This window comes from Mastigoproctus giganteus, chromosome 6, assembly GCF_048544385.1.
Source record: "Mastigoproctus giganteus isolate SK-2022 chromosome 6, ASM4854438v1, whole genome shotgun sequence".
NCBI lineage: Eukaryota > Metazoa > Arthropoda > Arachnida > Uropygi > Thelyphonidae > Mastigoproctus > Mastigoproctus giganteus.
The window spans coordinates 166,850,919-166,866,099 of record NC_143580.1 but is presented as its reverse complement, the minus strand read 5'-3'; the positions used below and the strand labels follow the sequence as shown (position 1 = coordinate 166,866,099).

General features: G+C 38.5%; 1 protein-coding gene across 1 annotated transcript in view; it reads right to left on the bottom strand.

The window, feature by feature from the left end:
• Nucleotides 1-15,181, bottom strand: part of Ctf4 (Chromosome transmission fidelity 4) — a 454,523-nt gene that overhangs the window by 330,937 nt on the left and 108,405 nt on the right. Inside the window, exon 6 of the mRNA XM_090376337.1 lies at nt 8,653-8,698. Coding sequence (XP_090232463.1) covers nt 8,653-8,698 — 46 coding nt within the window. The remainder of the gene's footprint in view (nt 1-8,652; nt 8,699-15,181) is intronic.

The window sequence follows — 15,181 nt, the reverse complement described above, 5'->3', positions numbered from 1 at the left end:
TTTTTCCGGCAAAGACACATGGTAATGAAAACCTATTTCGCTGCGAACCTACTGAGCATTAGCAGAGGCATATGATGCAAGAAAGCAAGCTTATACAACATCGCAAAAAAAAAAAAAAAAAAACCTTCCCATTTTACCTATTCATTTGCTCCAAAAGTTTGTCCAGTTCTTCCTCAAATTTATTTATTTATCTGAGCAAGGGGAGAAAATCCCATCAGCATTGAGCTTGCTCAAACCTTTCAAAGCCTTATACACCTAGAGTGCGTGTAGAGTGTGTTTAGTGTCGAGCCGACCGGGCTAGCCAGGTGGGTAAAGTGCCTACCTGGCAAACGAAAGGTCACGGGTTCGAATCCCGCCTCAGGCTTGGATCAGAGTAAAACGCAAAAACTTTAGGAGGTGCATTATGGCCACAGAGGCCCAATGTGCCAACAACTAACAAAAAAAAAAAAAAAAAAGTTTAGTGTCGAACAGCACCACGGTTTCCCCCATCTCTGCATAGTATTCATTGTAGGTGTAAAACAGAGCACTGTCAATGCCAGAGGTTTAAAGGTGTATAGATCTTGTATATGTGTAGTGTCGTGTACCATTGTTCCTCTGGTCATTTGGCTGCTGGGTCCCTAATGGGACCCAACGTTGCCCACAATAGGCCCCATGGAGGCAGACCAGTATTATAGTTATTTACTTTGGCAGGACCTGCCACCTAATTTCCTGAGATTTCAGCAGCCAGGACCTTAAAAAAAACCAAGCTATAGATAGGGGTCAGCCAAAAGGAGTACTAGTTATGCGATTTAATACTATTAAGTTTTGGGTGTAGGGCTCAAGCGATTTAACAATGATTTGAACAATAGTAGTTGTAAGTTGGGGGGAGGGAAAGACAGAGATAAGGGGTCCATAAGGAAGATGACCCCCCAAATCAGTGGAGCAGGTCCATGCCCCACCAGAGAGGAAAGAGGGGCAGTGGGGGGATTCCAGGAGTAACTGCAGTAGCAACTGCAGGAAGTATGATTGTGATGTCATACTATTCAAGAATTCTAAAAAGTTAGAACTCCAGACATTATAGAATCCAGTTATCATCGTAAGTGGAGGCACAATGACCAGGTTTTTAGGTTTTTTTTTTTTTTTTTTTTTTTTAGATAGACCTAGGAACGTTTTACACATTCACTAAAAGCATGGTTAAGGAGGCAATGAGGCCCATCTGTCCATCCCCTGAATCTGGCCCTGACTTGAAATATCATATCGGTCACAAAAAATGCATCACACGTTCTAATCACACTACTAGTAGTGCGAGTGTGGGAAGCACCTCTGCTGGAATCTGCGGATGACATCACTTCCGTGACTGATCAAAATTTACTGGGTAAAAAGTCGGAAAAACTGCGAGCCCATTGTTAAAATATTCACAGCTTACCATTGGTTGTGTCCACCTGGGACAGCATTCCACAGCCTGCTGCAACAGCATGGATGACCTTGGGGTCCATGAGGTTCCCATGGCCATCTGTCAGAGATGGCTGGAATAGAACATGCAATTTATATCATTCGCTCACACACTTTTTTTTTTTTTTTTTTTTTACATTTTATAGTCCCCCCCTACATTTCAAGTTAACATTTTACAGTTTTTACATTTTACAGTTTTTTTTTATACTTTTTTTCCCCATTCATCCATCATTCTCACCAGGGGAAGTGACTTATTAAACAAGCAAAATTGACACTATGATATCTTCCCTCCTGTCCAATTATTGCTTTTAAAATTATTCAATGCTTATTTAACCATTGCTTTAAAGACAAAGCAACAATTTAAACAAGCAAATCATTTAAAGAAAGCTCACACAATTTAAATGACATACAAATAATCAAATTTAGGAGAATATTTATCTATATACCACCACTTTGCTTATTGGAGGCTTGAAGTGGTGAAACCCATGTTTAGTCTCTAGAGCAAAGTTTCTGGCAGCCCCCTCCCCCCATACTTCTCCTTCAACCCATGCACGGTACTAAGTACTATAGGTTTTGATACCTTTGGTGTTTGGGGTTTTCATAAAAAAAATATCTAATTGAACAAAAAAAAAAAAAAAACTTCATACTTTTACATTCTTCCTTCGGCATTTATACATTCAACACTATTTCTCACATTCATTCACTCATCCATATGCACACTTTTTTCACCATTACATTCACACAGCCCATTTCACTCAGACTCCACAGTCATTCGCTAATTTTACTCAATTTCCACATTTACTCTTTCAGCACTCATCCTTTGTCATACATTCATCCCCAGAGGCATAAATTATCATTCGCTCACCCTTCCTAGCATTTCCTTTCATACACTCACCTTTACATTCACCCCAGTACTCATTCATTCAATCCTCATTCTTACTAGCATACTTCAGAATCCTGCAGCTTAGTAGTTTTTTCCAGCTGACAGGTAACCCTGGCTGCATGTCTATACCAGTCTCTTTAAAATCCTTTCCATGAATGTTGTCATGTTTGGGAACTCCGTCTGTTTTGGTTGGACGTATGCTATGATGACGGCAGTACCAGCCTGCCTTTATTCCCATCAGTCACATTTGGTTATTTTCCTACCTCTATGGTGCCTCTAGGGTCTCCTTTGGCAATGAGCCAAAGGAGTCTCTAGAGGCAGGGTCTCAAATCTGGTAAAGTCCAGTAATTTCTGAGTCACTTCATGTGTATGTTCAGTCATGTAGAGATTTTGTCATTTACTAGGCATGGGGAGGGAAAGGACTGGTTATATATTTGGTCTACTGATTTGGTACAGGGACTGGATGAAGAGACTGTTTCTGCAAGTTTTGACAGATTTCAAAATTGTTTTGAGCATACTTGGTGAAGGCCTTGCGAGATATAAGACAATACTGAGTTTTAGAAGGGTTGAAATCAACTAAGTTGTCTTTGCCCCACTGGAGAATTACCTGGAGATCGGCATTTAAGGAATTGGTAGAAGATTTTTGAGAAGTTGAAGCTAATTGAGCAGGGCAAGGTTTTTCAAAATGGAAAGTGCAATGCAATGTGCTATCACGCTATGGATAGAATTTCCAGTGAATGGAAGGTCATTAATATACAAGAGGAAAAGAGTGGGGGGAAAAAAACTGAACCTTGGGGAACAGCAGCATTAGTAGAGAAGTTAGAAGACAGAGAGCCATCTACCATCACCCTCATTGAGCGATCAGAGAGAAAACTGAATAACCAATTACAAAAAGCAGTTGGCAAACCATAAGATAGAAACTTGTTTAGAAGACCTTTATGCCAAACACGATCGAAAGCCTTTCAGATGTCAATTCATCAACCGGTGAAATACCACCACTTTGCTTATTGGAGGCTTGAAGTGGTGAAACCCATGTTTAGTCTCTAGAGCGAAGTTTCCAGCATCCCCCTCCCCCTGTACTTCTCCTTCAACCCATGCACGGTACTAAGTACTATAGGTTTTAATACCTTTCGTGTTTGGGGTTTTCATAAAACTATTTGTGTTTCACCCAACCTTTCCATTGAATTAGTCCATAAATGGGTAACATAAGCCAGAACATCACCAGTGGATCGACACTGACGGAATCCATACTGGCAATCGTTGATCAGACGGAAGGTTTCTATGTAATTTAAGAGTTGGCGGTTAATTGATTTCTCCATTACTTTAGAAAGAGTAGAAGCAATTGCAATGGAACAATAATTGGATGGGAGGGATTTGTCACCCTTTTTAGAAACTGGTTGGATGTGAGCAAATTTCCAAGCAAAAGGAAAAACACCTTTGGAATAAGAAAGTGAAAAAAGGCGGCAAGGAACAGGAGTAAGTTCAGGAGTACAGGTTTTGAGAACAAGTAGAGAAATTCATCAGGACCTGGAGCTTTCTTAGCATCAAGATTCGTCAAAATCCTTCTGACATCCTTGTGACAGAAAATCACAGGAGGCATTGAATGGAGCGTGCCAGGAATGGTGGGGGGGGGTTTAACCAAGATCATTAATACATGAGTTGGGATGCATTAGCATTAGTAAAGGCATATGATGCAAGAAAGCGAGCTTATGCAGCATCAGCCAAAATGTGGTCATCCACAGTGTGCTTGTGCATGGAGGTTCTACCCAGGATTACTAACAGTCCCACCATCGTGAAGGTGCAAGCTGAGGATTTGGCTGTCATAGACCATCTGGACTTTGCCAAAATTGGGTCCACTTGACTGGAGTGTCACCCGAATATCAATTCCATCCACGTTTTAGACTCCCAAGTAGCAAGTACAGCTTGTCTGGCATATCTGAGAGAATGTCTGTAACAACCTCAAGGACCCCAAAGCTGTTGTTAACACTGTATAGAATTTACGAACTGTATGATACCAACATAGTCACCTCTATGAAAGCAAAAATTCTTCCCTTTACATCTAATGGTAGTAACATCTTTAAGTAAATCCCACGTATGGCTATTGTCACACCAAACTGACTCAACATTGCACTGTCCACCCATGTCAACTGGATGCACTTTCTTACATTTTATATGTTTCTTAACTAACAGTATAACTCCTCCTCATTACAACATAATCCCTAACAGTGCACAGATTGTACTCCCCAAATTCAAATTCTGCATTCCTTATATCTGTGTGATGACCATGTCTCTGATATCCCAACAATATCTATCTATCTTTGATGACTTGACCAACCAGCACTTCAAATTCGTCACCTCTGTCAGAAAAACTACAGGTGCATGTATACTTGCATGCACACAATGCTAGAAGCAGTGCTTTTTTTGTAAAAAAAATAGGTGTCGGTACTCATTCTTTGCTATCAAGAAAAATTGAAAATTTAAAGGATATGAAAAGTAGTATAAAAATTTTTTTTCTTGATATTGTTACTTTAGTAGTAATGATTTTGGAATAAGAACAACAAATTTAGTATATTAACACAGTTTATTAAGTATAAATTTATTCAAGTATATAAAAAAATAAGTAAAATGTGAGTTAAATAAGTAAATAAATCGGTCAACTACTGAGTGCTGGGCACTCAGGATGAAGGTCCGTAGTCATGAAAGGTCGTTAAGTGTAGTATCTCAAATAGAGAGCTTTATGGTAACTGAAAAAAAGTTTCTAGTACCCCGGCTTGGCCTAAAACTGAGGAACTAACGAAAACGTTGTCTATTTGTCTTTCCAGTTGTTGTGAATGGCAAGGGTGGGAGAAACGACTCTGACTTCTTCCTGGAGAAGCGATTAAAGTTTTGGTGGGGGAGAGGCAACTGGCAGGTGACGGCCATGCAAGACTACATGCAGGTGTCTCCCCACTACCACCGCCTCAACACTGCCTCTCTGAGTACCTCCTCCTTGTCGGGACAACTCCAACTTTGAAAACTGTTAAATAGTTCTCGTTGCAAAATTTATAAATGACCTTTATAGAATTATTAAATAACTATTTAGCAATCTTTTCGTCACCAAAAGGAGAATTACTTAGTAAAAAGAAATGCACTATTGAAGTGCAATAAAAAATTGTTTTTTTAATTTTAACACAAAAAGTAAATGATAAATTTCAATCGGAATAGTTTTCCCTTGATAAGCATCGAATAACGCATAGCTAATGTAATTTTTAAATTTTTAGCTCCATTAATGACGGAAATAGAGGGGGGGACACGAAAATTACATTTTCCTGTCTGGCGCCGCCATTTTTAATTTTAAAAATATTTTAAAATTATATTTTAAGCCTACTTGTTGAGCTCTTTCCAATGGTGTATAATAAGCTATAGGTTGTCAAAAAAATTTTACTCCCTTCCCCCATTTCTTAAACAAATTTTTGTCAACAACAATCAATATGGCGTATGTTGGCTCACATTATGTACAAACCAATGCAAAATTTCAAGTCAATAGATTGAAAGGTTCGGGAGATACACTGCTGTGACAGACGGACAACCGAGTGACATTTATTTTTACTTATTATTTTTAGGGTCCTTAGTCTAACGAAGGACCCTAAAAATAATAAGTAAAAATAATTTCATAATAAAGCTTTGGTAGAATATTCCAAATTTTTATTAAATTCTCATCCGACACCCTTGCCGACTTTTTTTTTCTTCCTCTTTGTGTGTCTCTTGCTGAATGACATTTCTGAAGCAGCCACGAATCAACATATTTTGCTGGATCGAAACGGGTCAACGGTGGGCCTACAATTTTAAGAAACAGTTTTGTCATTAACAAAGCTTTGGTTGGGCTGGCGATCAGATTCATTTGTGAAAATCGTCGTTCACATTCACTCGACGAAATTGGTATCGCACTCAGAGCATCCATCAAATGCTTCAATTCTTCCGAAACCATCTTTTCAATGCTAAAGAAACCAGCTCAGAAAATTAAGAACCATTAAGAAAATGAAAAACCATTACGGGACTGCAGAATTCTGACTGATGAAGAGGTAATTAATAAATGGAAGCCTGGTTTTCTGCTCAAAGCAAAGAATTCTATTCAAGAGACCTGAAAATCTATCTGCAGAACTTCTACTCTTAATTCATGTAGGAACATGACTTGGCAGTCAACTAGGGAAAGAGTTCAAGGTGAACTATTGTGCTTTTGTTTCACAAATGGCATATTGGTATTGGCTCTGTACACAGTCGCATTAATCAATAGCCACCACTTGTATAATTCTAACTGATTACCTTCCAGAAGTCATTACCTTCCTAGCATCACTGTGGAGTGCTAAAGAAACCAGCTCAGAAAGTTGAGAGGTTATCAAGTTGAGGAGATACAGGAAGTTATCCAAATGTGCCTGCCTCATGGCCAACAATCCTGCTCACAAGGCTGCTCTCACCATGGATTTTGCAGTCAGGTGTGGCTTTGAAGATCTATGGTACTCACCCCTTATTCTCCTATCCTCTCACCTTCAGATTTCTTCCTGTTCTATAAAATGAAAACCATTATGAGACTGCAGATTTTTGACTGATGAAGAGGTAATTAATAAATTGAAGCCTGGATTTCTGCTCAAAGTGAGGAATTCTATTCAAGAGGCCTGAAAATTTATCCACAGATGGGAAAAATATTTAACTCTAGAAAGCATTTATATAAAGAAGGATGAAATTGCTAGCCAAATTTAAAGTCCCTAACCCATATATTTCTAGAGAGTAAATACTTACTGATGGCTCCTCATGAAGTTTCATAATTTTAAGATAAGTTTATTTCATTTTCTTGAACATATATTACATACAGTTTATGTATTTAAAGTTTATACTTAAATATTTAAATGTTTCTACTACATTTGCTATTGTTATAATAGAGGAAAAACTGGCTTAAAATTGGTCAGAAACACTACTCATGCCAACTAGTTAAAAGTATTTACATTATTTCCTATTAAAAAATCCTCCCCCACTTAACAGATTCACTTAGCAGTGTTTTTATGGCCCCAGTTGAGAAAGTTAAGTGTATGACTGTATATTGAAATATTAGTCGAAAATAGGCTGGTAGAAGTACTTATAAATTACTTCAATTCACTTGGTCACTTGAGAAACAGGCAGCACCGTGGATAAGGTGGTCATGTACTTGACTTCAGAAAACAGGCTGCTCAAATCAGCTCCAACAGCTACAGACCAATTTGCTGTTGCTCAATTTGGATAAATAATTTGTTTTAAACTCCATCACGGAGCCCATCAGAATGATAATCATTGCAGTTTAGCAATGGTTACACACTTTAGACAGTGATGACACAGCTGAACCTAACAGTTACCCTTTCAAGGGTACAAAAATATGTAAATTTGTTTTCCATTTGTGGGCTCTGAGGAGTACCTACATAAATTTACATTTTCCAAGATCATTTCATATATCATTCAAATAATTCCTTACCATTTCAAAATATTTAAAAATTTCTGATCAGATTTTTGCAGTGACTCATTCTAAATTAGAAAATTTGGTCAAAATACGAAAATAAATATATTTCAGAGCAGTTAGGTAACAAGCTTTCATTTTTACGATGAGTAAAATTTACTTATGCTAGAACAGCATGAAATATGCAGGCCATAAAATAATGTCTTGCCATCATGCAATACCATTAATGTAGACATGCCAGGGGCTCACATTTGGTGAGAATGGGCTTGGCACACTCAGGGTCCTGAGCTGGATATCATCATTCTTCTCTTTCTTGGTGATTCCCCTTCTACTTTTGGCGCTCTCGCTCTCTCTCTCTCTCTCTCCCCCCCTCCCTCCCTCCCTCCCCGTAACCCGGAAAATTTTTTTTTAGCTGGTGCAGCATAAGTGAGGCTTCCTTGCACTATATGGCTAATAGTAATAATAATGAGCCACAAGTGCTGATACCGTTACAACTTCATGATTGTCTTTAGTCTTTCAGAATATAAAGGATATTATAAAGAAAGGCATTCTCCCATGGATTTTCTATAAATATAGAACTTAACAATATTCACTTTGAGATATGCAATTTCCCAACATATAAAAATTAACGGTGGCAAATCAGACTTATTTTTAGGGTTTAACTGGTAATTAGGAAAAAATATAAATGATGGCAACTCTCACTTCCATCAGCACTGAAAGATCCTCCACATGGAGAGGTTTGGAAATTCATTAGATAAAAACAATAAAATTGCATTAAAAATTACTAACCAAATTATTATTAAATGAAATCATCAAAACTAATTTGAAAGATGTATGAAAAAAAAAAAAAAATACAAAAGTTATAATAAATTATTACCTTGCCACTTGTATGCCACTGCAATCGACAGAGAGTTTTCGATAAACTAAAAACAAAAATAATAAAATAAAAAAAAAGCAACAGATAATGCAAAAAAACAAATTTCATAACAGCACTCAAAAATGAACACAGATTGCATTCATTGTCTTTTCTTTTTAATATTTAAAGACAATTATGAAAAACATTTATTAGATAAAACATTTTTTTTAAAGATGGTTCTACCATATTTTGAAAGGAGGAAAAAAATTAATTGCAAGGAGTTAAAATTACATGTCCAAACAGCACTTGGACAGAATTGAATGCAATGATACTATTCACACATACAGCCACTCCCTGACTTACGTAAGGGTTGCATTTCGCAGAACTCTATGTAAGTTGAGTTTTACATAAGTCGGAATTTCCCTATATGCTTATGCAGCAGTCGCAACTATGCATGCTGAATTTGATTGAAGCAAAAAAGAAATGTTCGATGAACATGTAAATAGAATTATTTATTCAATTTTTTTATCTCATCTGCAGGAAAAATTACAAAAGTGTACAAAATTACAAAAAGAGAGAGGAAAAAGGCATAATGCCAACAAGTTTTACCTTTCGAGCATTGTTGCCAGAATTAACTCTCCAGCTGATAAGCACACCGCTGCGGAAATTGAGGGCTGTGGAGATTTAGAAGGGGTTTTTTCCAACACATCACAAAATTTTTCTGCAGCTGCAGAATCGGCACTGGCGACTTCACCAAACTTTAATGTTTTGGAAACCAGTGCAATGATTGAACCTATTAAACCACCCATTGCTTGCCATGAACTTGGCTTGGGGTTCACCTTATCCTTAATATCCTCATAAATACTTCTTACTTTTGCCTGACTGGCCATTAGACTTAGGGGTACTTGCTTCTGAATCTCATTTTGCATCCATATTATTAATAGCTTTTCCATCTTCAATATAACACCTGAACACTGTTTTGTGATCACTATTGACCTTAAATGTGTTGATCCTTTTAACATGTTCTTTTATACATGCACTTTCCCTTAAAATAGTATTCACGTTCAAGCAGCGAGACCTAATTCCGTGCACTAGATGACAAACATTGTCCTACTTCGTACTTCTTAATTAATCATCTTCGTTTCTAAATCAATTTTGTTTTGTTTCCTAGCACTGCCAGCACTTGCACTTTACATTAGTCCCTTTCCCTTCACCACTGTAATAAGTAAATAGGAATGAAGACAAGATTCTGAAAATTTATTTGTTTTTTATATAACTGATTTCCAGTTATCAGTATTATTGCAAATGCAATAAGATCAAGTTTATTACCCATTTATAATAGATTGCGCTAACAGAAAAGCAATCATTGCAATAAACTGGAAAGTGCAAACTGTTTTTATTGTTTTATGGTAGTGACCTCCAGAAATGTTACAAAAATATCACAAAGGCCACAAAGGCATTCAAAATTGACTCTTATAACCAACCATATGATAATGATGAAAGTGTAGTGCATTTTCCATTATAAAAATTACCTTTTAGAGAGATAAAGAGCTTAGTTATATAGTGCAAATTTAAACTTCTGAGGTCTTGAAACGAATCACCAAAAAAAAAAAAAAAAACCAATGTGTTATTGGGTTCACATTGCGATGTTTTCATGATACCTCCATTTATTCCTATGGAATGGAAAATACACTTCCATGATTTTTTTAAGTTTGCACCGGCTGGCAAAAACTTACGTAAAGTCTAATTTCACATGGGGGGGGGCTGTACATGCTAAAAACGCAAAACACAGTTATCTTCTCTGGTTCCTGTACATGACAAAATTGGAACAGTAAAACTGTTCTTAGTATGATGAAGTTAATATAAGTCCAGAAATCAGTACAGACATCACTGATTTAAAATTCATAGTATCTGGTTGTGGTGATTTGGCAGAAAATTCAGACTTTGCTTTAATTAAAAAACAAGCCAAAAAAGTCAGCTAATATATACTTGCCCAGAGACTAGTATAATATAATTTTGGAGAATAAAAACAAAAATCATTTTGCTGCCACTGAAATGAAGCACGATTACTTTCTATCAAAAAAAAAAAGCCTTTGGAGGAAGCAGTCATAGATGAAAAGAAGACAATGGATGGAGAAATTATACACTGGTTGAAAATGAGGTGGTTAATGCTTCAGAAGGAGGCGCCATACAAAATAATAAAATTTAAAACATTCTGCAATGACTCATCATTCCAAGTGATCGATGTTGAAAATAAACATATTGGATAACAGCAGATCGTGAACACTCTAGATCAGTGGTTCTCAAGTGTGGCCACGGTGGCCAAATGCAGCTACCAAGACATTTTTGTGGGGACACTTGACAATTTTCCTAAATATCAAGATATTTATTTATTTATTAAATTTCAACATTAAAAAAAATTAATTTATGTACAAGAAAACATATGAACTTTTATAAAAGTGATATTCAATGATATAAAACATGATTCTTCAACCAGAGTACCGTAGTTTCAATAAACGTACTAGATTTATTACATTTTGCGCGAAACTGTGCAGCCACCAGCTAAACCTCGTGGCCATTTTTGCAGCCATCAGAAAAAAACTCTTGAGAACCACTCCTCTAGATCTATTGTATGCATCAGCAGATCCATTACTATTGCTATATATCATCAACTGATTTGTTGTGCCGTTTATTGGTTTCAAGTGTCACATTTTCATTTATTTTGTGTCCATTAAGTTCCTCTTCTCAAGATGTGTCCATGGACATCAACTTCGTGAAGATCGGCCAAGGTAATCGAAAGTTATGGTAATTTTTATTATCGTTGATCTCGCCGGATCACAACGTGATTTTGCATTGTATATTGTTATATTGCCAATTTTGTTAAAGTGAATAGTACCACAAATAACTCCTAAATATTGATCATAGTAATTATCGGGAACAGTAATTGAACAGTTCTACAACCACATGTAACTTTCATGATGAATTTTGGATATTTTGCTAGTTTTCCTTGTTTGACTTTAATAAACAATAAACAAAGGCCTTTGTTCTCAGTGTACACCACGCAGTCAAGCCCTGTTTGAGTGACCGTTAGCGTGAGTTGGTAGCTACGTACCTCAAGACATCTATATCCAGAATATTTATTGGTACTAAATTTATTTGATTTAAAATATGATAAATAGAAGTTATTAATTTCATTACATTTAAGATATTGAGAACATATATATATATAATAATAATATGCGCAGAGCCGTGCTCCCAATGGCTCCCCAGGACGAACGATAAACAAAGCTCATCATCCAGTATTCTTCATATCTAGGGGTTAAGACTTCCCCCCTCCCACTTGTAAAACTTAGAGATTCTAAACTAAACACTGCACCCCAGCAGCAAAGCAACTTAGCAACTGCCCTTCAGAAGCTTTCATCCCGTGGATTTTCATCCTGCAGATTTTCATCCCTCAGATTTCATCCTGCTGCAAAAAATTATCTTGGCACCATTATCCAATTCTGGATATGGGAACACAAGACCTGGAGGAGATGCCAGACAGTCAACAAGGCCAGCCAGAGGGTTCCCAGACATCTACCAACAAGCGAGCGGTGAAACCCACTCTGGACAAGACACCACCTGCAAGAGGAGAAACAAGAGGTACAATATTGAAAAACCAGACCAGGAAATGAGGAGCAATAGTGAAGCAAGACATCGACAGGAACCAAGCAAAAACACAGAAGAGCAAAAACTAAGGGGAAAAAATCTCCCCCCTGGATCTCTCATTGCCACAGGGAACAGTCCTTGAGCAAATACTCACCCTGCGAGCCACTCTAGAAAACATAATGAAAGATAACAGTAGCAGAATTTCTTCAACCTTAAGAGCAGACATAGTCCTTCAATGGACTAAATTAGAAACAATCCTCCTGCAAACAAATGTGGAGCACCAGAGGGCGCTTGCAGCCCTAGAAGCATATAAAGATGCTGATGGTGGCAAACAAATGCTACAGCGCGCCCCATCATATGCCCAAGCGCTGAGGCAAACCCCAAGTAAGAGGGAAAAAACCAGCGAATTACAAGTTCAAAAGAAGAAAGTACTCACAAAAACTCCAAATATAGTGATACTGAGACCTACCGGGGACAGCAACCAATCAAGTGAGCAAATCAAACAAAAAGTCATAGATAATATGAAGGAAGACTTTCAAAACACCAGAATCCCAGGGATCATGATTGAGACTGAGAGCGAGAAGGAGATAGAAGAAATAAAAGCAAATGAGAAAATAACCACATTAGGGCTAAAGGCAGAATTACCGAAAAAGAAAGGCCCAAATATACTAATATTCGATGTAGAGTATGACATGGATCCGCAGCAATTAACCAACGAGATTTATAGAAAGAACTTACAGAGCCACTTCCCAGAGTTGGAACCCTCTGAGCTGATTTTTCCAAAGTTCAAAATAAAAGCAAAGAACGGGATGGGAGTAAATTGGACGGTGCAACTGGCGCCATCTGCTTGGAAAATCTTAAGCACCCAAAACAGAATTTATATAGAATGGAGCAGCCTGAGATACAGGGAACATATATCCATTCCCAAGTGCTTTCGCTGCTGCAGATATGGCCACACCACACCACCCATACTTGCACACAAAGAGAGCCGACCTGCAGCCACTGCTCTGGCAAAGGACATGAGTACAATACCTGCCCTAACAAAACCGACGCACCAACCTGTGCAAACTGTAAGTCTGAAACTGGAGCACTCACATTCCATCCGCGATACTGGGTGTCCGACATACCAAAAAATCAAGAGTTCCTACCAACAGAGAATAGATTATGGCCACACACCATAAACAATTCAACTCCAGCGTTCTCACATTCCACCAGCTCAATGCAGAGCAGTTGCGGAGCAAGTCCGACTAAAAGCTGACGATGAAAACGCTGACATCCTCATAATATTGGACCGTACACGCACCAAAAGCAAGTACAGGGATATCCTATTAAATACAAAATTGTGCAGTACACAGATGAAACTCCATGGGCAACTGTGATAATCAGGAACCCCCATATCATGGTCACAAAAATCCCACAATTCTGCACACCATGGGCAGCATGTGCCCACCTTGTCACCTCCCTGGGAAGTCTTTATGTGGTTGCTCTATACTGCAAGCCAGGGGCAGAAATAGACTATGCAATAACATACCTGGAGAATCTTCAAACTGCACTAAGCGAACACAAGATACTAGTGGGGGCAGACGTCAACTGCAGGTCCCCCCCTCTGGCACAGTACCACGCCTGAAAGAAGAGGCTCAACAAATGGGCAAAGGCTCAAGGAGCACCTGGCCAACTCCATATTTGTTGTTAAAAACCAACCCTTCTGCCTCCCGACCTTCTTGAACACCTTATGGGAAGCAGAGATTGACATAACATCAGCCACAAGAAACATAGACACCCACATCACAAATTGGACGGTTAGAAACGCCTGGACGACCTCGGACCATCGTACAATAACCTTCACATTAGAAAGGAGCCTGACAAGAACAGCTGCCGACAGGCACATGCTAAATAGATTCGCCCTCAGCAAGGCAAACTGGGACACATTCCGAGAGAATCTACGCACAGCAGGCCAGCAATACCTGCACACACTGAGGGAGCAGGAATGCGGGAGCAAAAACCCAGAATGGCTCCAGAAGGATTTACCAAAAATAATAACAGAAGCAGCAGAGAAAGCCATGAAGAGAAGAATCCCCATTGCAAGGGCCACGCCCTGGTGGACTCCAGAGCTCACACGAATGAGGAAATTAGTACAACACAGAAGAAAACAATTTCAGAGGGCTAGGAGGAATTGGCCGCAACAAGAAGTCACTGAACTCAGGAACCAATATAGAATCGCTAGAAATTGTTATACTGAACAAATAAAGAAAAAGAAAAGAGAATCATGGGAGAGGTTGGTACAAGGGTCAGGAAACACCAACCCCCCTAGGGGGTGGTATACAAAATTACCACTCACAAACTCCCCAGGGGGGAAGTCGTGACAGCCACCAAAACAGCACAAGGAAATTTAACCATAACCTGGGAGGAGTCGATTGGGAACATCCTGGACAACAGCCTTCAGGAGCTGCCAACAACACAAACAGATGAGCAGCAGGCTATCTGCCAAGCAAACAATTGCTATAATAATGACCAAATAGAACCCCCCCCCCCTTCACCATAGAAGAAATTTAGGATGCAGCAAGCCGCACAAAAAATAAGAAATGCCCTGCACTGGACCTAATTGAACCGGAGATGGCAAAAGAAGCAACGGAACATATACTGGAATTACTGCTAAAACTATTCAATTGCTGCCTGGAAGCAGGTAAATTTCCACTACAGTGGAAAAAGGCAAATGTAAAACTGCTCCTAAAAAACCCAAAGCCACCAGAGACACCTAGTTCCTACAGACCCATAGCCCTGCTACCAACCCTCAGTAAAATATTCGAAAGGCTGCTACATACCAGAATCACAAGGCATTATAATGAAGTAAATCCTAACATGACAAAGCAATACGGATTTACTCCTGGCAAATCCACTATCG